The sequence below is a fragment of the Stigmatopora nigra genome, chromosome 20 (genome assembly GCF_051989575.1).
Source record: "Stigmatopora nigra isolate UIUO_SnigA chromosome 20, RoL_Snig_1.1, whole genome shotgun sequence".
Lineage (NCBI taxonomy): Eukaryota > Metazoa > Chordata > Actinopteri > Syngnathiformes > Syngnathidae > Stigmatopora > Stigmatopora nigra.
In genome coordinates, this window is record NC_135527.1 from 1,924,941 (window position 1) to 1,945,941 (window position 21,001).

Consider the following 21,001-nt stretch of genomic DNA (forward strand, 5'->3'; position numbering starts at 1 on the left):
TGAAACTATTTATTTTTCCATCCAGAATTTCCCCTTGTTTTTACGCAATTTTGGAATGTTTTCAACAATCTCATGAAAAAAATGAAAAAAAAAAACAAAATACAGGATGTCCTTAAATGAGGTTAAAATTGTTAAACAATACGGGGTTTCCTTGCAAACCATTTTGATGAAATATTGTCAAAATGTAAGATTGTTTTTGAACATCAAATATTTATAGATGTCCTATACACACCACAAACACACACAAACACAGACACTAATATACGGAGAAGAAGAGGAATCAAATGAAGTGGAGCAGATAAAGCTCTCCACACACCGTGATGGATTCCAGTTATTAGCCAATCAAAAAGATGGATGGTGCGGCCGAATGGCAAATCAGCATCAAAATCTAGATCCAGTTAGCAGATAGCACCCGGCCCGCTAATACACTTATTAAAGACGCCGAGGGTCCCGGGCGGCGAAAGAGAGCTGGGAAACATGCTAATATGCTAGCTTATCATAGAGTAGCATAAAGGATAGTAATTATTAAGGCTGTTTAAAAAAATCAAGAAAGATAGACTTTTTTTTTTAAATTGAATAATTTGATATTCTGCATTTACAAAGACAGGCATGTTAACTTTATTATGATATTGACCCTAAATAATGTGCTTTGGATTAATAAAGTATCTCAGAAATACCACCTGCGATTATTTTCCTTATGATTTTCCCTTGAAAGTAACATTTTTACTTCCTTTTAATACCTACCATGAATAAGGAGGTGAAAATTGGGAATCAGGGGGCAGCTTATACAAGAGAAATTGTAAAATTCAACAAGGCAGTTTAATAACTTCATAAAGTGATTCTCATCAAATAGGAATCATTGAAACAAACAAAAGATATCTACAGTTGTACCTCTACTTATGGAATGAATTGATTCCAAGACTTTTGACGTAACTTGAAATTTTGCGTAATTGTGTTACTCCGTGTGTGTGTGTGTGTATGTGTTAGTGTGCGTGCGCGCATGTGTGCATGTGTGTAAATATGTGCCAGATTGCATTTGTAGTTTTCACGTAGTTATGGAATTCAAAATAAATTAATTGCTAAGGAAATGCATTTACTTTTTGGGGGATATTGTAACTAGGATCGTTTTCGGATCTCGGGTAACTCATTTGCATATAAAAATTTTCGTAACCTGAAACGTTCTTACCTGAAGGCATTCGTAAGTAGAGGTATGACTGTATATCTCATTTTTTTACACCGAGCTTAAATCGCCAAAAACTGAACCCCAACAACTTCCGAAAAAAATTAAATGATAGTTTCATAATTTCACATTTGTCCCTGCGTAATGTCTATCTCATGCTATTATTGCACCCAAGGATTTGGGGAACACTATAACACTAGGGACACACCTCCTGGTTGTGCTTACGTTACAATACACAGTGAAATCAAGTCGGTACGTACTCTATATCTTACGACCTACGAAAAACTACAGTGTGAATGGTTCCAGCTGTGTCTCGTCTTGATGATGTCACATGGCAGGAAGTGTGGCGAATGTCCGGAGCTTTGATGCAGGTGACAAGCAGCCTCGGTGGGAAAATAGCTGTCACTTCACACCATGTGTGTTGGGGGGTCGTGACCCCTGGGCTGTGATCAATAATAAAAGTGACAGATGGAAAAGCTTGAGAAGGAATTTCTACCACTTCCTGACTTTGATTGACAGCCCAGAAAAAAGGAGAACATACACAATAATTGACAACGTTTATTTTCTTGTGACTATATTATCGTTGCAGCAAGATTGAAAGAATGAAGTTATTTCTATTTAAATTACAAAAACTTTGTTAAAAAAAGACTAACAATGCACTAAATTCAATGAAAATGTGATTTTTTAAAATTGTCCTTTTTTTCTTAAAACTATTGTAAACAGCACACAATTTTACTTACAATCTTTCTTGAAATCAATTAATTCTACAAAAAATATTCTTTATTCTTGAAAAATCTTTATTTCTTTTTTTTTCAATTTCAATTAAATATAAAATGTACAATGGCGGCACGGTGCTCGATTGATTGAGGTGATGGATTCAATTCCAGGCTACTTTTCATTCAACATTTAGTGTGGAATTAACATTTTTACTTTTACGAGACTATTAAAAATAAAAAGCTAACAATAATAGTTTGTAATTTTTGTAACTTAAATACCGAAACAGCATTTTTGCTGCATGCAAAATAAATCCTATAGTGTTATCAATACATAATTTAGAGCAGAAATTAACTTTTTTTCCTTTTTAAAGTTTGGAAGTTTGTAAAACATTAAATATAAATTTATTAAATTTGTAATAATTAGTTTTTCACATTAAAAAGGAGAGTAAATATATTTTAAGATATTGATATATATTATACTTTAAAAAAACTTAAAACAGGAAATGCTCCATTTAATTCATTTTTTACTATTGACGATTTGATAAATGCTCTTTTTAATTTAAAAATAAACTCGAAAAAATTATTGGATTGAAAAATATTTGGATTTTTTAAATGTGAAAATGTTTATTTGAACTTTAGCATGACACAGTTGACAGGAGTTACATGGGTGGGCCGCACAAGGCCATGTGGGAAACCAGATTTGCCCCCCGCCCCGGGGTTTCTGCTCCCAAAGCTCCCCCGGAAAAAGCTAATGAAAACCCTCATTACACAGAGCTAACGCTTCAAAGGTGAAAGGTCAACATAGCTGACAGAGATGAACGCTAGCTAATCACCCACACAAGCACGACAACAGCCATTATGTTAACATGCTATCAGTTAACATTATTATTTTCATGTCTTCCATCTTTCAATTCTAAAAATAGTTATGCCCGCCCCCTTGACATATCCCCCCCATCTGAACCCTGATTCTAACCCAGCATGCATCATTGTCACAAAAAATGTGGAATCATCCATTCCAGACAAAAGGGTTAGCTGTGAAGCTAAATGTTCACATGGCAAGAAAACTGGCGGAAGACGACGACGTAAACCTCTGGCATCATGGCAGAACTTTTTGGGGCGGCGACAAGCTAGGCGCTAAAGGTCGCGTGTCGACACGTTGTTTCTAGCATTTCTTTTCCGTTGCTTCGCCAGGACCCCCCCCCCCCCCCCCCCCCATTTTCATTTAGCTGCAACTTTAAAGTCATTAGCGTGGTTAGCGCGACAGGTGAACTCTGGGTAGTTCCCGTCAGCGGCGGCAGCGATCGATGCAGCCGGACGCATTTACATTTTGATTCAAGTCATCAAGAGAAAAGGTTAGGCGGCGCCTCTTCCTGTGGCGATGTCACCAAACATCAGGCGCACTTTGCGCCGGACGCCACGCTGCCGCGAGGTTGACGCGCCTCTAGTTGACGGCTCGTCAATAAATGGAACGGTGCCAGTGCCTCCTCGCTACGCGCAAAAAAATGTACTTTTGCATCTGCCCCGTCGTGTGGCGTAAATATGGGTGGCAGATTTCCACTAGGAGAGCTCGCGACGGCCTAAGAGGAAACTCGCGGAAATATCCTAGCTTGGAAAACATATCTAAACATTTGGTCATCCATAATTAGCTGATAACATGATTAGCCCTGTCAGGAAAAGTGTTTACTCCAGAGGGTCAAAAAGTCGGATTTAAGAGTGCATAGTGGAAAATGAAAGTCAACGTTAGCACGAAAATGCTAACTGTGTTTCTATTCTAAATGTCAATTCAGCAAAGAAGAAAATTCAAAAGTACATCCCCTATGGAGAAGAAGTCATGCAATTTTGTCTTTTCCGTGGGGTCTCAATTTTGTTTCGAAACTTGATTCGGTTTTCATTCAGTTTTTGGTTTGTCTTAAGTTTCAGCAAACTTGTCGTTCTCGTTGCCTACAAAAGAAAGAACCAATCTGATGTAAACACAAAATCAAAACTACCATATCCATCTGCATATAAGCCGGCCGCACGTATAAACCGCCCCATTAAAATTGCCTTGAAAATTGTTGAATTTTACAATTTCTCGTGCATAAGCCGCTCCCTGATTCCCAATCCCCTGCCCCATATTCATGGTTTTAATCGGAACAACAAATGTGTTACTGTGAAGGGAAAACCTTAAGAAAAATCATCGCAGGCGGTATTTTTGAGATACTGTATGAATCAAAGGCACATTATTCGGGTTAATATTATGAGACATTAATTCATCAAATAATGGTTGTTTTTTTACTGCAAACCAAAAAATAACCAACACAGTAAATGTTACTTTGCCAACATCAACTGGTAAAAAAAGAGTATCAAGTCTTGTGAGCATATAAGTTGTACCCTTGATTCTGTCATTTTTTTAGTAACGAATACGGCTTACATGCGAGAAAATACAGAAACTCTAACAGGCTGAATATCGACTTTTCACATGTGCCACAAGAATTTCCAAAAATATTTTTGATCAATTCCTATTAAATTATGACGGTGGTGAGTGGTTAGCATATCTGGCACTCAGTTCTGAGATCGTGGTTCAATCCCGGTGGGTTCTGACGTCCCTGATTGGAGAGTGCATTTTCTGCTTTCCCTAAGCCTGCCCCAAGTTGGTTAGAATTGTCTACGGCATGCCGATGATCCTTGTGGGGATAAGCGTATACGGAAAATGAATGAAAATCGATTATTTAAAAAGTCACTATTTTGGTACCAATGACGGCGCGAGACTGCCACGACATTGGGCCATCGTTCACAATTTGCTGTTGGCGCAAGGTCGAGGGGGCTCGACCAGCAAGAGGCCGCCATCGTGCTGGTGACTTCATTACTTGGTGACACAACACGTTTGCATCAGCGGGGTCACCGGGATAGGGGAACGGGTTAGGGGGGGTTTCTCCCATCAAGGGGGAATTTTATTGGTGGGGTGCAGGTGGGATGGATTACTTATCCGGAATTCAAAAACAAAACACGCGCACAAACAGAAAGCGACTAAAACAGGGGTGGCCAACCAGTCAGAGACCAAGAGCCACATTTTTTACCGTGTTACCGCAAAGAGCCACATCACACAGATTTATTGTAAATGTCACACACCAGAATAGTAATGACATAAATTGACTCCTACAGTACTAACAGCACAGGCCAGTCATTATCAACAATGAACATTGTGTGCACTGTCTCACACAGACAAACTCTCAGTTCAACCAAGTCCACAAACAAAAATATAATAATTTACAATAGCGTTTTTCTTTTACTATGCATGTTACTTAGTGGGACTTCTGTCATAAAATCAGAGCCTATTTTTGCGCAACATTCGCTCCTTGTGAGCTGTCATTTATTATGAATGGCTTTTAACTAGCGCGCCCACCACGTGGGTGTACACCTCGCTCTCCTATTGGCTGCTCCCGGCTGAGCACTCTCGCCTTGGTCTGCCTCGCAGGGGGTGTGGCTTTTTCAGCCGACGCTCGATCTTTGGGATACTTTTTGTGTGCGCGACGCCGTTCATTGTCGCTTCTGGTTCACGGGAGCTCTCCCACTCTGTTAAAAACGTTTACTCAAATGACCTTGCTCCTACTGGGAAACTTTGAGGTGTTTTCATCCCAAGCACATGCGCATTTGACGAAAATACCGTATTGAACTCAAGCGAAGCGCACACGCAAATAAAACACAAATACAAACTTTGATATGGACGTAAGAGCCGCATGAAACCGGGCAAAGAGCCGCATGCGGCTCGCGAGCCGCGGGTTGGCCACCCCTGGACTAAAACGTGACGTTGGCCCTGAAAATTACTGAAAATTATGTCTTTGGTGGATCTGATTAACATGACATTTTGGCCAATTTTAAAGGGTTTAGTTGGTAGTCGTGTGAAGACCGTGGATCAAAATTGAGAATTTACATATAAAAAAAACACTTTTACTTACGAAATTTTCAAGTTCCCAAAAAAACTTCTGGAACCTTTTGCAAGTGGAGGTACGACTATATACTATTAATATAACCCCCGAAAATATAAATTTTAATTGATAGTTCAAAACATATTGATTCAGGTTCAACCTCAAGGGTCGCAGGGGGTGCTGGAGCCTATCCCAGATAATTACGGGCACCAGGTGAGTGACACCAGGGATCAATTGTAGATTTCTAGTCTCAAAAATATGTTAAATGATACACTAACCAACCAAAGTAATACTTAAACAAAACTACGAATGAACTAATACAGGGGTGAAGAGTAAGTCATCTGTTGCCGTATTAGCCTGAATAAGATTTTTTTTGCATTGAAATAAGACTGAAATAGTTTTGGTCTAAAATTTGGGGTCTGGACATTATTCCCGAATGCTGAACTGATGTTTAATGCGGCTTTTGGAATTTTGTTGTTTTATCATAGTGGATTGGTAACATTTTAAATAACCAGAGGCCATTCATTCACAAACGTGATTGCACTTTAGTTGACAATTTTTGCATGATTTGAATGAGGCAAAAAAACATGCTTGTTCTCTCCAATATACAGTGGCACCTCGACATACGAGCAGCCCGACATATGAGCAATTAATTATCTTGAGATACGAAGAAAAAAATCGAGATACCAGAAAGCCATGCGGCCAAGACATGAGAGGCTGTTTATGATTTTTGTCAGGAGTGGTTGGATTGCCTTTCCTGGCATGACGTCACGATAACTATCAGCTGTCACTAATAACGTGATTAGATTTTTGGTATTTAAGCATTATGATTTTCTGTGGACGCTGTCAGATCGTCTGGGTTAGTTCTGGTTTCGTTTCCTGTTAATCCTCGTAGTAATTGCTGTTTCCATTTGACGCCACGCCGCATGTTCTTTTCGTTTGTAATGAGTGGTCAAGCCAAGTTGTTTAAGTTATGTTACCCCGTTTATTAAATCAACCTACAAGAGCTACAGATCTGCCTCACCTTTCCATTTACTTCGGCGACTCTGCATCTGGGTTCAACTTACCCTACGATCGCGTCGCACTACGCGGCGAGATCGTAACAATTTTAGCGCACTGTCTCTTTCGTGTATAACAGATATCCAAGAGCACTGGGTGGAGCGTTGCATTTTTCAATGTTTTTTTTCTGTCACTCAGTGCGAATGGCGGAGCGATCGGTAATATGAGTAGTATATATTGCTTCTCGTTGGCAAGTGGTTGTGCGTAATCCTATTGTGAGGACATTCGTTTGGGGAATATTTTGAAGGGAATATAAAAGCAAACAGCCCATCAATAGTGAAAGTCAGGGTGGAGGCGGGGCAAACAATCAACCCGGCCGGGAGCAGAAAGGTATAAAAATGTAAAATAAAATTAGAATTAAGTTTAGTGTAAGGTTAGATTACATTTATTTTTGAGTGTGCCTGCATCGTAATCCAAGTTCATTTAAATTTATTTATCTTATGTTACGAGCGGGCTGCCGTGCAAAGAGCCCCCCTCCATCTCTGTCCTTCTCCCTCATCCCTCCGTGAAATCCATCAAATTTTAGTTCTATTAAACAAATTCTTGTAATATTAACCCACTAGTTATGTGTCACTTTGATGGCAAATTAGAAGAAATAAAACAATTTTTCCAATCCAATATCCTGTTTTTGGTGTTTTTTCAGAGGGTTGGAAAAAAAAATGTTTTTAGTTCATTTCAATGGAAACGTTCGTTCGAGTTACGAGAAAATCGAAATAGTCCAGGAATGAATTAAACTCATATCTTGAGGTACCACAGTATTTTCTGTATAAAAATTGAATTTGTCGCTCTTTTTTCAAATTTGACTCTTGAAAAAGACAAGGTCGTCTTATAATCAGGATCGTCCCATCTTCGGGTCAATACGTTAATTAAACAAAGCTATCGTTTAAGATTGTCAGTATTGAAATAATCCAAAAAGTGAAGTCAAGGGCGATCAGGGGTTTTGTTGCTGCAGGCGTAACACGGCGCAGCAGGTGGGGAATTTTTTTTTCCCCCAACCTGCTGTCAGACTTCATGAAAGCTCCATCAGGCGCGACGCCTACCGACCGCCCGACTCAGCAGCGCCGCCCTCACTATTGGCACGTGTCAGCGCGGCGCCATGGATTTATGTATGCAAATGCACACGCTCGATGCCATCTGACAACGCCGCAGATCTATGAGCGCCGCCAAGGCCAACGAGACGAAGAAAACCAAGACGTCGGAAGCGGTAGAGAGGACCGAGATCGAGCCCGAAAGACTTCCCGTCCGGGCAGAAAAAAGTGGGTATGAGGGAAAAAATGAGGAGGAGAAAACCGAAAAGAGCACCTGTCAAGGGGCCAGCCAATCAGCACGGAGGAGAAGGCAACACCGATAGCAGGGCCAGCCAGCCTGACTCTTAATTGACTCAAAATGGAATTATTTAAGTGACAATTGGAGCAAAATTAAAACAATTTGATATATTGGTTGCTATAATTCTTCTCAGCACGTCTTCTATATTAAATTTTGTTTATATCGAGTTTTTTCCCTAGAATTAAAAAAAAATACTATATTCATATTGTTCAAATTTTAGCACAAAACAAAGTTGTCACAGAATATCAAGTCCCAAATTTCTCCGCATGATTTTCCCAGCAAAGTAACGCATTTGTATTCCCTATTAAAACCATGAATATGGAGGTGAAAATTGTGAATCAGGAGTGGCTTATATGCGAGTAAATACGGTGTATATAAGATCTATCTATTATGTTGGCCAATTTATTAGTCATTTACTGATTAATCATTTAATGATTACTTACTTCCCTACTTATGTCGTTTACTAATTTTTTATTACTTATTTATGGATTGTTTGTTTATTCATTATTTTTATTTAAGTATTTGTTTGTTGTTATTTGTGTTCTTAGTGGTGATGCTTTAAATCTTATTATACTTATATTATGACAAAAAAGCAATTCAATTAAATTCAATAATTTAAAATTGAATTTAGTATTCAGAAAGTATATTTTTTAAAAGAGGGGGTCGTCCTATAATCAGGTTCATCTTATGTTCGGGCCAATACAGTATATATTTGAAAATGACAAAAGGAATATGCTAATTTAAGTTATTACATTTTCCCCCTAACTTAGCACTTGACCACACATGTTGCCAAAATGATGAAAACGACAACGGGGTGATTGGGAGGCGTGTCCAGGCTCGTCATGGAGTGGAGGCCCGTCGCTATGTCACCACTCGGCGCCCCCTGGGGAGGGAGCCGCCCATCAAACATAAAGGTTGCGGCTACTTTGCATAATCGTTAGCGCCACGACAGGAATTCGTTGCAGGGACGATCAATGTTGTTTTAAGAGACACCTCCTTCCCCTCCCTCCAAAATAAAGGTGCAACAACAACGGCGACAATGACGACGGCTTTTAGCGGAATCAGCGTTAATTCATTTTAACGACTTATTTGGAGCCCATCGATTCGCTTCACCGCGTTAGCTAGCATGTAGTTCGTAGTTATAGTAAGTAAAATGACTCAAAACATGAATTTACTCTGGTTACACCCAAAGTATTTTTTATGAGCTAGTATTTATCTGTGTTACATCTTTTTAATTGTGCTGCAGAGCCCAGGTATGGGTATGGGCGGAGTCTACTGGATGGCACCTGTGTCCCATCTGATCGACGTACGTCTTGCTAATTTGTAATCGACTCTCCTCATTAATATTAATCGCCATTTATTGTGATTTCTTGTTTTGATAGTCTGTCAGTTCCTATAAACCAGAGGTGTTAAAAAAAATGGCCCATGGGTCAAAAGTGGCCCGCGATAGGGTCAGATCCAGCCGATGGGGTTCTCTCTGATGGACATTGGGTAGCTTATTCATACTGTACGTATATCATATAACACTTCTAGTTTTTTTCAACAAGGGTGCCGCAAAAACTATTAATTGGTTCCAAGACTTTTTTCGTAACTTGAAAATTTTGTAAATAGGTGTACTTTATATGTAAATTCTCTCATTCATTTCGCGGTCCTGACAATTACCAACTAAAACCTTTAAAATTGGTCAGTGCCCCAATTTTGGATGAAAAATGTGAGGAAAAACACAAAATGAGAATTTATTAATGTCTTAAAAAAAATAAAGCATAAGCAAGGTGCCCTGCGCTGCTGAAACATCTTCCTCTACGGCCGTTATAGATGTAATACCCCTATTTGTCTGCCAGATGCAGCAAAAGCACATTCTATCAGGGCCAAAAGCCGTCCACTTTGTAGTATATTTTAGACTTGTGCCAAGTTGCATTTGTAGTTTTGACTTAATAAGGGGAATTCAAAATGAACTAATGGCTAATGCATTTATTTTTGGGGGGACTTTGTAAATTGGATCGTTTTCGTTTCTCGAGTCACTCAATTGCATATTACAAAATTCGTAACCAGAAAACTTTCGTACCTAGAGGCATTCGTAAGTAGAGGTATGACTGTACCTTGAGATATGAGCTCGTATCTCAAATCATGTGTGTCACATAAAGTATAAATCAATCCATCCCTATCCTCTGAAAAAAAAACACCTAAAATAGGATGTAAAATAAAAGTGTCCAAATTTACTACCTATGCTCATAACGTACATAACAACGCTCATAACAAATACATAGTGGTTATGATCTTCAATACTAAAATGTGACAGTGTTCAGTACTGCATGAAGTTCTTGGCTTCAAAAAAATGGTATTGGCTAACCACTGTGCATACCCATGCACTTAAACATAACATAATCTTATGTTTTCACTTAATTTGGCACTGTTTAACATAATAAAACACGTAAAAAATGCAAACTGTACTCCACCTCACTCCACTATCAATTACATCCGCTATCAAAACAGCACTTTGAATTAAGTCATTAAGTTGCCATATTTACTCGCGTATACGCCGCACGCTTAAAATGGCAGAATTTTAAAAATTACTCGTGTATAAGCCGCTCCCTGATTCCCAAATTTCACCTCCATATTCATGGTTCAATAGGGACGACAAATATGTTATTTTGAAGGAAAAATCTTTTAAAAAATCATCGCATGTGGTATTCCTGAGACACTGTATGAATCAAAAGCACATTAGGGTCAACATAATAAGGAGGTTAATATGCCTGTCTTTGTAAATGCAAAATATCAAATTACTCAATTTGAAAAGAAAAAAAAAGTATCTTGATGAGAACCTGATGCTTTCTAATGACAGAAATGACAATTTTCTTACCAGAAGTTTAAGATGTTGTGGCAGCCATATTGCTTGTAATCTCAAAATATATCAGTCCTTTCAATGGTTCATACTACTGCAAAAAAAACGAAAAAAAATCAAATTGGAAATTTGTTTTATTTCAAAATCTAAGCAACTCACATCTGGCCAGTCAGAGCACGTTTAACAAGCTAAGATGGCGGCACCCTAGGTAAGATGGCGACGCCCTGAGCCAGCAGTGACAGGCACAAGTGAGTTTTTTCACCATTTATTCAAGCATTTTTTTTCTTCAGTTTCATTCGGTGCTCCTTGAACAATCTCGCGATGAACACCATGAAAACTTAAGAAATAATTCCGGACTTTCGCAAACAGCACAGATCTGGCCCCACTCCTCAAAAATTGAGTATGTGTAAACAGGGTCCAGTCCTTCACATTCCTGGGGGTCTATGTCACGGATAAGCTCTCATGGTTTACAAACATCAAAGCAGTGGTGAAGAAGGCTCAGAATCGACCCCATTTCCTCAGGGTACTCAGGAGGAACAACTTGGACACAAAGCTTCTGATAACCTTCTATAGAACCACTGTAGAGATCCTGGCATACTGTATCACAGTGTGGTACGCTAGAAGCACGGGGCAGACAAAAACACCATGCAGAAAGTGATTAACACTGCCCAGAGGATTGTCGGCTGCTCTCTGCCCTCACTGGAAGGCATTGCCAACCTTCGTTACCTCAGCAGAGCCAGGAACATCATAGGGGACCCATACCACCCTGGTCACAATCTGTTCCAGCTGCTGCCCTCTGGCAGACGCTATAGGTCTCACAAAGTACGGACGAATAGGCTTATGGACAGTTTTTCCTCACATCCATCAGAACTCTAAATGTGCAGTAACCCAACAGATTCCCTTCTGAGGTAATATGAATATATGTTTGGGTGGTGATCTGCCTCCTACTGGCTGACTGAAGACAAGTGAAAAGACAGTGAGAAGTAAGTGACCCGCTCAGGGGGGGATGCGAGTTATCCATAACAGCAGAATGCCAAATTACGAGTCCGTAACACTTATTTAGGTGTTTAGCTGAGCAAACGCACCTTATGGAGAAGCACTACCAATCTCGTCATGCGCAGCTCCTGAGTCTGATGACAAGTAAGGTTTCATTGTTGATGATAACAACAGGGCCTATGTCCGATCATTATTTTTTATCTTTTCGCTATTTTGAAATAAATGAGCGTATTGGCCACATTGTCTTGCATCATGGCGCAATGAGGTCATGGTGTAATGGCGTTGTCACATTTCGTGCATGTCGTCTTTTTATGCGCATATAAGCCGCACCCTCGATTCAGTCATGTTTTGTCCGACAAATGAGGCTTGTATGCGAGTTAATACAGTTATTGCTGCTAAACTAACAGGAAGACGCCGGGAAATACCTAAAAATGAGCGGGAATTGACAAACCTACAAGAAGCATCCTGGAAAGTTCCTCAAAATCAGTAGGAAATGATTACGAATTCACCAGAAGTGACTTGTAAGTACCCTAAAAAAATGTGATGTAGAATTAATTGATTACCTGCTATTGATTGGTATCCATTCCACCTGACCTGACTGTGTAAGTGCCAGCAGTATCAGCCAATGAGTTAAGTTGTCTAAGAAGCACTCTGTACTGGAAGACAAAAGAGCAGTATCTCCGAACCTAAAGTATCATTAAAAAAGAGGAAAAGTTAAAAGCCGAAGTAGGAGAAAAAAAAGTAAATTAAATCTTTCATGTTCTCATTTAAAGCTCTCGCACGCGCTGTCAGCGGCGTGCATGACAAACTGGTCCAATTTCCCCGTGGTGGTCTTCTGAGATTTGTCTCCCCCCTTTTCTTTTTTAGCTGGTGTCAGATGTGGATCGCGAACGGGGAGGGAGGTTTTTTCTGGGGTACCGCGTGTGTGTGTAGGGGGAATACGGGTTGTGCTGGGGTGTGGGTGGGGGGTGGTCTTGGGGGGGGGGGGGGGGGGGGGGGTTAAGTGACTGAGCAGAAATAATTAAAGTTTTTGCTGTTGTTTCTTATCGGCTGCTTGGGGCTGTTGATCATTTGGGGGTCTGTAAAAGGGGCTTGTGCTACATCAGCCGATATGATAAAATAACTCAACAAGGTCACAACAACAACAAAACTACGTCGACATCTTCACGGCCATTATCTGCCGTCGCGTGCTTACTCAACAAGAGCGGGAACATGAGAATGTTGCACTGGCGTCCACGGGTGGAGATAATGAGACGGCAAAAGGCAGGAAAATGATGGCGGCGCCATCCAACACCGACACTAATTTGTAGCTATTGTGATGTTTTTGGCTAAAAACTACAATGCACAGAAGAATATAAGTGGTGTTAAAAGACAATTTTTTTTCTTAATTGTTCGTTACCAGCTATTAACATGACAGGACACATTTTAACTACATTTAGCATCCATTACCTAAGTTTAATAAACTAACTTTGAAGCACTAAAGCTATTTTAGGGGACAAAAGGCACAACTACAATTGTTGTGTTTCCATTTTCTGACCATGTTTTCTTCATTAGCATTGTGCACTCACAGTGCTGCATGCTAACTAGCGAACATTTTATCAAATATAGGACAAAACATGGAATTATCGTCGCGGAACTTCCTGCTTCTCCATGCCTAAGAACCGAGTGTTCGTTTCGTCCAATTAATTTTTTTAAATTACCGAAACAGCCACACTTCGCGATTCAAAGGGTTTCGCGGGTGTCTTTTTCCACTTTGCATTGCTTTTTCTGTGATTATCGACTCGGTCAACCTATTCTCCGAAGTGTTTACCGCTTAACCAAGACAAGAAGGCTCTCCATCTCGTCATGGATGTCACTGCAGAGCTTGGAAATTATGATTTGTCCATTCTTTTGCTTAAGGATGGTACATATTGTCAAAGTACTCCTCTTGTATTGGCGAGCCAGCTCAGTCACGCATACACCACTCATCTTCGATTGTGTTCTACCCTCCATTGCACGGGCTTGCTTAGCACCCATTGTTTTCCCCTTAATTTTGCACTGATTAACACAAAAAAAACATTAAAAAATGCAACCTGTATGCCCAATGCTCGTTGATATGCGCGATGGAGATGGGCGCTGTTATCATAAGCATCCTGTTGCGGACTACGCTACTGGGCTGTCTCGTATGCTCGTATATCAAGGCAAATGTCTGCTTGGAATTTTGTCAAATTGTAAAATTTCTCGTTAGGGCACTTGTATATCAAAGGTATCACTGTATGATGAAACAATTTAATGCTTTCAAATGCTGCCGATAAAATTGGAACTTTCAAATTTCTATTAAACTGTGTTGTTTTTTTAGATACTTTCAACCCATATGCCGAGTGATTGATTTAAATATAAAGGAGAATTGACACACTCAAAATATTACAATACAGTGGTGAGTTTGGAGCATTAATTATGAATAAAAACAATAAATAAATGGCTGGATTGTGTTCATGTACATTTCATTAAAAACAAATACCACAACAAAATGAAAACATTACTTAGTAACATTATGACATTAAATGAAATGACGAGTATACATTCTTTATTTTCATCACAGGTAAATGACAATTCACAGCAAAATTACAAAATATAAAAGTCCACTGGCAAAAATGAAGTTTTTTACTAAAATCAAGTGAAGAGGGAAAAAAATCTAAAATTAAGACAAAGCAGTGGGAAAAAAAACCTTTCGAAAATTCAAATGTTAATGCACAAAATGTGCACAAAATTCTCATGAAATTCATCTATTAGTTTATTTTACAGGCAGGTATCTTTCAGTTTCACATTTTAGCCACAAGAATGAATTCATTAGCTAGGCGGCATGCTTGACTTTTTGTGTGCGGCGCTAATACAAGCGATGGCACAAAAAGTAAAGATATATCATTTATAATATTAATTTATGTACTGCAATTGACACCAATGAACGTCGATCGACATCAACGGCAGCAAATTAATAGACTAATTATTTTGATGTGTTGAAATGATTTAAGGACAAGGTAAGTTGTACGAGGATGCAATTTGCAAATTAGCAAATTGTTAGCCAAAATGGTTTAGCGTAGCTTAGCTGCTTCTTGATGAGAAAGCTTTATCAGACAGCTAACAAATGCTACTTTAGCTTGCTAGAACATCAGCGGAAAATTGTATTAAGTCTAATGAAACCCTGATCATCAATAAATAAAGATGAAATGATAAACAATTGAAGTGTTCTTTCATGCCACTTAGATGCTAGTTATCATAGCATTTTAACGGTGAACATGATAATATGTGAACAATGATAATATGTATAAATTACAAAGTGTGGTTTCACATTTTGGTAAGAATGAAAAGGTATTTCGTTGATTGGCTCTGTGCCCAAAAGATCTTAACATTGGAGAAAAGGCGATAATTATTATAATTTTTTTACATTATATGAATCGGAAGTCGGGTTCAACTTTCAAGCTTGGTGTAAAACATTATATATTAAAATACTTGTTTCTTTTAATGATTCCAATTTGATAAAACCTTGATGAGAATCATTATGAAGTTATTATACCTTATTTACTCGCATATAAGCCCCACCCTTAAAACTGCCTTGTTCAATTTTACAATTTTCACCTCCATATTAATAGTTTAGAGAGTACAGATGTGTTATTTTGAAGGGAAAATCTGAAGAAAAATCATTGCACATTAGGGTCAATATCATAAGGAAGTTAATATGCCTGTCTTTGTAAACGAAAAATATCAAATTTTCAATTTGAAAAAAGAAACAAGTCTATCTTGATGCTGTCTAATGACAGAAATTAAATTTTTATAACCAGAAGTTAAAGATGTTGTGGCAGCTATGTTGCTTCTAATGTCCAAATATCTCAATTCTTTTGATGGTTCATATTACTGCAATAATTATCATTTTCGAACAAGAAATGAAATGAAAAAAAATCTTAGTGGAATTTTGTTTCATTTCAATATGTTTTCGCGTTTTATGCAAGATCCGATTTTTTTCTTGAATTTCATTCTAGATGTCAAAATAAATTGTGTTTAGCGTTTTATGTTTATCTTTTCTCTATTTTGAAGTAAATGACCGTATCGGCCGCATTGTCTTGCGCCGTGGTGTTTCATCTTTGTCGTCTTGTAGTTTAATTTGTGCACATAGAAGCCGTACCCTCGATTCAGTAAAAAAAAAAAAAAAGTCAGACAAATGTGGCTTATATGCGAGTAAATACGGTAAGAGTTTGAAATTTTAAAGATTTCTAACTGGTGGTGAACTTTGATATAAAAAGTGTGCCTCAGTCCAAAAAGAGTTGGGAAACACTATTGTATACAATACCTACGGTCAGAAATAGTGTAGTAAAGTTGGGGTTAATACATTAATAGGAACAATTTGCAATTTGTTTTGATTTTTCCGCCCTGCTTTTTTCCATTGAAAGCAAACTCGATATGTGACTAGTGTTTGAGAATCATTTTGTCATTCAAATCTGTTCGCTATCGCCTGACACTATTGGCTCGACAATTCTTTTAAAAAATTACCCTGCACGTGTCAATTTTTAGGCTACACAAAGTCATGTTTTACTGCTATTATATAACGATAACTGGGTAGCAAGCATGTTTTGGTATTTTGTAAGTGGCTAATAAATGGTGAAGAGTGGGACATAAAAAGTCCAAATTGGGGAGGACCTTACCATTGCTTTAAATTTTCTTACTTGACAAGACAGAAGAATTTGTAAAAAGAAGTTGTCAATTTTCCAGAGGAAAATGATCCCATAGCGTGTTAGCTTCAGATTTCCACTGAATCAAGGAGGCAAGGTGCATTGTGGGAGCTCTAGGAGATGGCTTTGGCCTCTGGTAAGAATGCTTCCCAGTACTTAATCAGCTGTTCACAAAACACATAAATCATATTATACAACAATGCAGGGTTTTTCTACAATAGCTACACATAGTATTTAAAGCCAAATTAAATGTTCACTCTCATTTAAATTCCCCTTTTTCACAGAAAAACAGATTGCAACCACATAGACAAAAAATGTGGATTTTGACAACATATTAACACTGTTGCCAATCAATGAGTATCAATGAGAGTATGCATGTGGAATCTCATGAAAGTGTGTTCAGGACTCAGCTCTCTCACCGGTGGTTTTCATATTTTACCTAATAGGTTAGCAGAGAGCCATATGCATCTATCAAAACAGCCACATATGGCTCCCAAACCACATGTTCCCTACCCCTGCACTAGATGGAGCTGTAGTAGTAGTTTCATGAGTTGTAATATAAATTCACCAAATGGAGCTGTAGTAGTAGTTTCGTGAGTTGTAATATAGATTTACTAAATGGAACTGTAGTAGTAGTATATTGAGTTGTAATATAGATTGACTAGATGGAGCTGTAGTGGTAATAGTGAGTTGTAATATAGATTCACTAAATGGAAATGAAGTAGTATAGTGAGTTGTAATATAGATTCACTGGATGGAACGGTAGTAGTAGTAATAATGAATCACTCAATGGATCTGTGAATTGTTATATAGATTCATTAGCTCAGTGCTTCTCAAATAGTGGGGCGCGCCCCCCTGGGGGGGGGGGGGGGCGTGGTGCGATACCTGGGGGGGCGCGTGTAACCCTGGGGAACAGGATTTTATTTGGCTGTACTAGTATAAAGTGTAATTGCGCATCCACTACAGTAGCTGGCAGTGGCGCTCTCATTTATTTTTTATTTCAGGCATTGATGCACTTAAAAATTTTTCTGTTGCAGACTTAAAACAAGATTTAATAAAGTTATTCTTTGTAAGTTTGATTATATTTATTTCTTTTTTCCCTTTTCTTTAATGTTAATAAGGATAAAATGTTGTACTTATAACAATTTTATAAAATGATTTTATTTATAGTCACGGTAAGAAGTGGGGGCAAATAGTTTTCTTCTTGCTAGGGGGGGCCTAACAGGAAATAATTGAGAAGCACTGCATTAGCTGGATCTGTAGTGGTAGTGAGTAGTAAGATAGATTCCCTGGATCAGCGGTCTCAAACCGGTCTTCAAAAGGGCCGCAGGAGATGCAGGTTTTTATTCAAACCGAACAAGTGAACAACTTTTGCAAGCATAATCAGTTGATTGCAGCCAGGTGCTATTTATTTTAGAAGATCCCTCATTGGTTAAACTGTCATCACTGGATCGGTTGAAACAAAAAACACAGAATTCAATGGGTTTTATTTACGGTGTGATTGGTTTGGAGTCTTTGTGATCTGGCATGTGGCCGGTTGATTTGCCTAAAGACGTTTCGCCGGCTGACGTCTGGGCGAGGGCCAACTCGCCAAGGGGGTATCTGGCCGAACGTAGAGTTAGCCAAACGACTAGTCAGCCGACCGGATAGCCAATCAAGGACGTTGCGCCGACGCGCTCGCCCCGCCCCCGGTCATGTGTGTGTACACGTTTTTCAACCTCGGCCCGCGGGCCATATACGGCCCCTTACCGATAACAACATTCATTTACAATAACAAGGGCATTTGTTCACGGCCAAACACACGCAGAACAGTACGTGACAGAGGAAAAAAGTAGTAATAACAGTAAGTATTATTATGACAGAAGAAAAAAAGTTATAACAGTAGGTACTATAATGTAAATCCAGGAACCCTACTCCAAAAAAAATACACCAGAATAGGAGACATTGAGATTAATCTTTGAATTAAGGTTCTCAGCAAATCATTTTGAATATGTATTTCCTAAAATAATGGGAAATTATTTAAAATTAAAATATTAGCACATTGTACCCCAGTTGCCATCCAGCCAAGCGCTGACTCCCTGCAGTCGCTCAAACACGGCTGGGATCATTCTATCAGGAGCTGTAAAAACATCTACAAATTATAACGGATTATTTACTGAAAGAATCTTTACATCCATTATATCTCAAAATGACTTGTCACCTGTTAAAATGACTAATGAGTGTGTGTGTGTGTGTGTGTGTGTGAGAAAAATTTAAAGTGTTTTAATTTATTATTTTATTAAACAAAAGTGGGAAAGTTTCTATTGTATGTTTACACCGGACATCCGGGTAATTAATTAATAAATTAAAGGCTTCCATTTTTTCACACACTTGTCATTTTAACAGGTGACAGGTCATTTTAACATATAATAGATGTAAAGATTATTTCAGTAAATAGTCGATTATAATTTGAAGACGTTTTTGCAACTCCTGACAGAATGATCCCAGCCGTGTTTGAGCGACTGCAGGGAGTCAGTGCTTGGCTGGATGGCAACAGGAGTACAATGTTCTGCGAATGTTTGCCCCAACGGGGAGGGCATAGGTTCCTCCAAACCTTGGATTCCAGAAGAATAAAAATAAAAGATATTTCCCCATCAATTACTTTGCACATCTCGAGATATACTGCCACTCGCTGGACATATTTCTAAATACAAGTAGTAGTAGTACAATGTGCTGCCCGTCCTTTTTATTCAATATTCTTAAATATGTACACATACACACGCTGTTGCTACGTGAGAAAAAAAAACACTAGAAGACTTACTAAAATACAGACTAGAGGGCGTAGAGAACAATACCTGAAAATGCTATTGAACACACTTTTTTCTAGTGATATATGCCAATAAGAACTATTTTAATTTTAAATAATTTCCCATTATTTTAGGAAATAAATAGTTTAACATGATTGGCTGAGAACCTTAATTCAAAGATTAATCTCAATGTTTTCTATGCTGGTGTAAATTTTTTGGAGTAGGATTTTTTAAACTTTTTTACTTCTGTCATTATAGTACTTACTGTTATAACTGCTTTTTTTTCTTCTGTCACATACTGTTCTGCGTGTGTTTGCCTGTGAATAAATGCCATTGTTATTCTAAATGAATGTTGTTATCTGTAACAGGCCGAGGATGGAAAAACATGTACACACACAAATCGATGACTGCTTGTATCACTTTCGTATTTGTTTAGACAGGAGCGTAAAAATGATTGAATTTCCCCTTACTTGTTGTTGCGTGACAGCGAGGGCTTCCAGATATTTGGTAATGATGCTCTTAAAGTCGTTGACTCGTTCCTTCTGCGGGTGAGGAAACGGCGACAAGGTTGAGAAGAGAACAAACATGGCCACGTCGTTTAGCGCCGTTTAGCGCACAGCTCACCTCAAAGCGACTCACTTCTCGGCGAATGACTTGAGAAATTTGCTCAAATTCGCACTCGCACTGCAGGACTTTGTTCTCCAACTGCAAAAGGGAAACATTGTAGGTTAGCGTTGCCAACTCGTTCGTGAATTGATGTCTGTCAGTGTCAATGCCAAGCGTGCAGTTAAAAGTTTAATAACCAGTGAGCACTCCTTTGCGAAGATTATCTTGATTCATTTAGGAACCGAAAAAATTGGCATGAACTATTGATGAAAAGTGATCATTAATGAACAAATACAGTAATACCTTGACATACGAGTGTGAAACATACAAGAAATTTGAGATACAAGGAAAGTTCCGAATAAATTTTTGCCCTGAGACACGAGCCAAATTTGACGTACATTGGTACCTCGAGATACGAGCTTAATGCATTCCGGAACTGAGCTCGAACGTGGATTTACTAGTACCTCAAATGAACGTTTCCCATAGAAATTGACTAAAAACTAATTAATTAGTTCCAACTCAGAATAAAACACCAAAAACAGGATATTGGATTGGAAAAACATTTTGATTTGTTCTAATTCCCCATCTATTAACAAAGTAACAAATACCTAGTGGTTTAGACCTCCACCCTGACTTTCACATGCAACGTATCAAGGGTTGTTTGCTCTGGTCTTCCCTTCAAAATATTCCCAAAATGATGCACACAAATGTCCTCACAATAGATAACGCACGACCACTTGCCAACTTGCCCATGAAGTAGTTACTCCTCTCATATTCGCGAAAAAGCTCCGCCATTTGCACTGACAAACGGGAAAACAAAGAATGCAATGCCGCACCCAGTCCTCGTAGACACATAACACAAGGGAGTTGCGTTCAGAAAGA

General features: G+C 38.7%; 1 protein-coding gene across 1 annotated transcript in view; it reads right to left on the minus strand.

The window, feature by feature from the left end:
- Positions 1-14,568: 14,568 nt before the first annotated feature.
- snx2 (sorting nexin 2) overlaps positions 14,569-21,001 on the minus strand; it is a 29,571-nt gene continuing 23,138 nt past the window's right edge. The window contains exons 12-14 of the mRNA XM_077741926.1: positions 20,138-20,218; positions 19,984-20,055; positions 14,569-16,891 (exon numbers count right to left, since the gene is read on the minus strand). Of these exons, the coding sequence (XP_077598052.1) occupies positions 16,841-16,891; positions 19,984-20,055; positions 20,138-20,218 (204 nt within the window). The 3' untranslated portion in view covers positions 14,569-16,840. The remainder of the gene's footprint in view (positions 16,892-19,983; positions 20,056-20,137; positions 20,219-21,001) is intronic.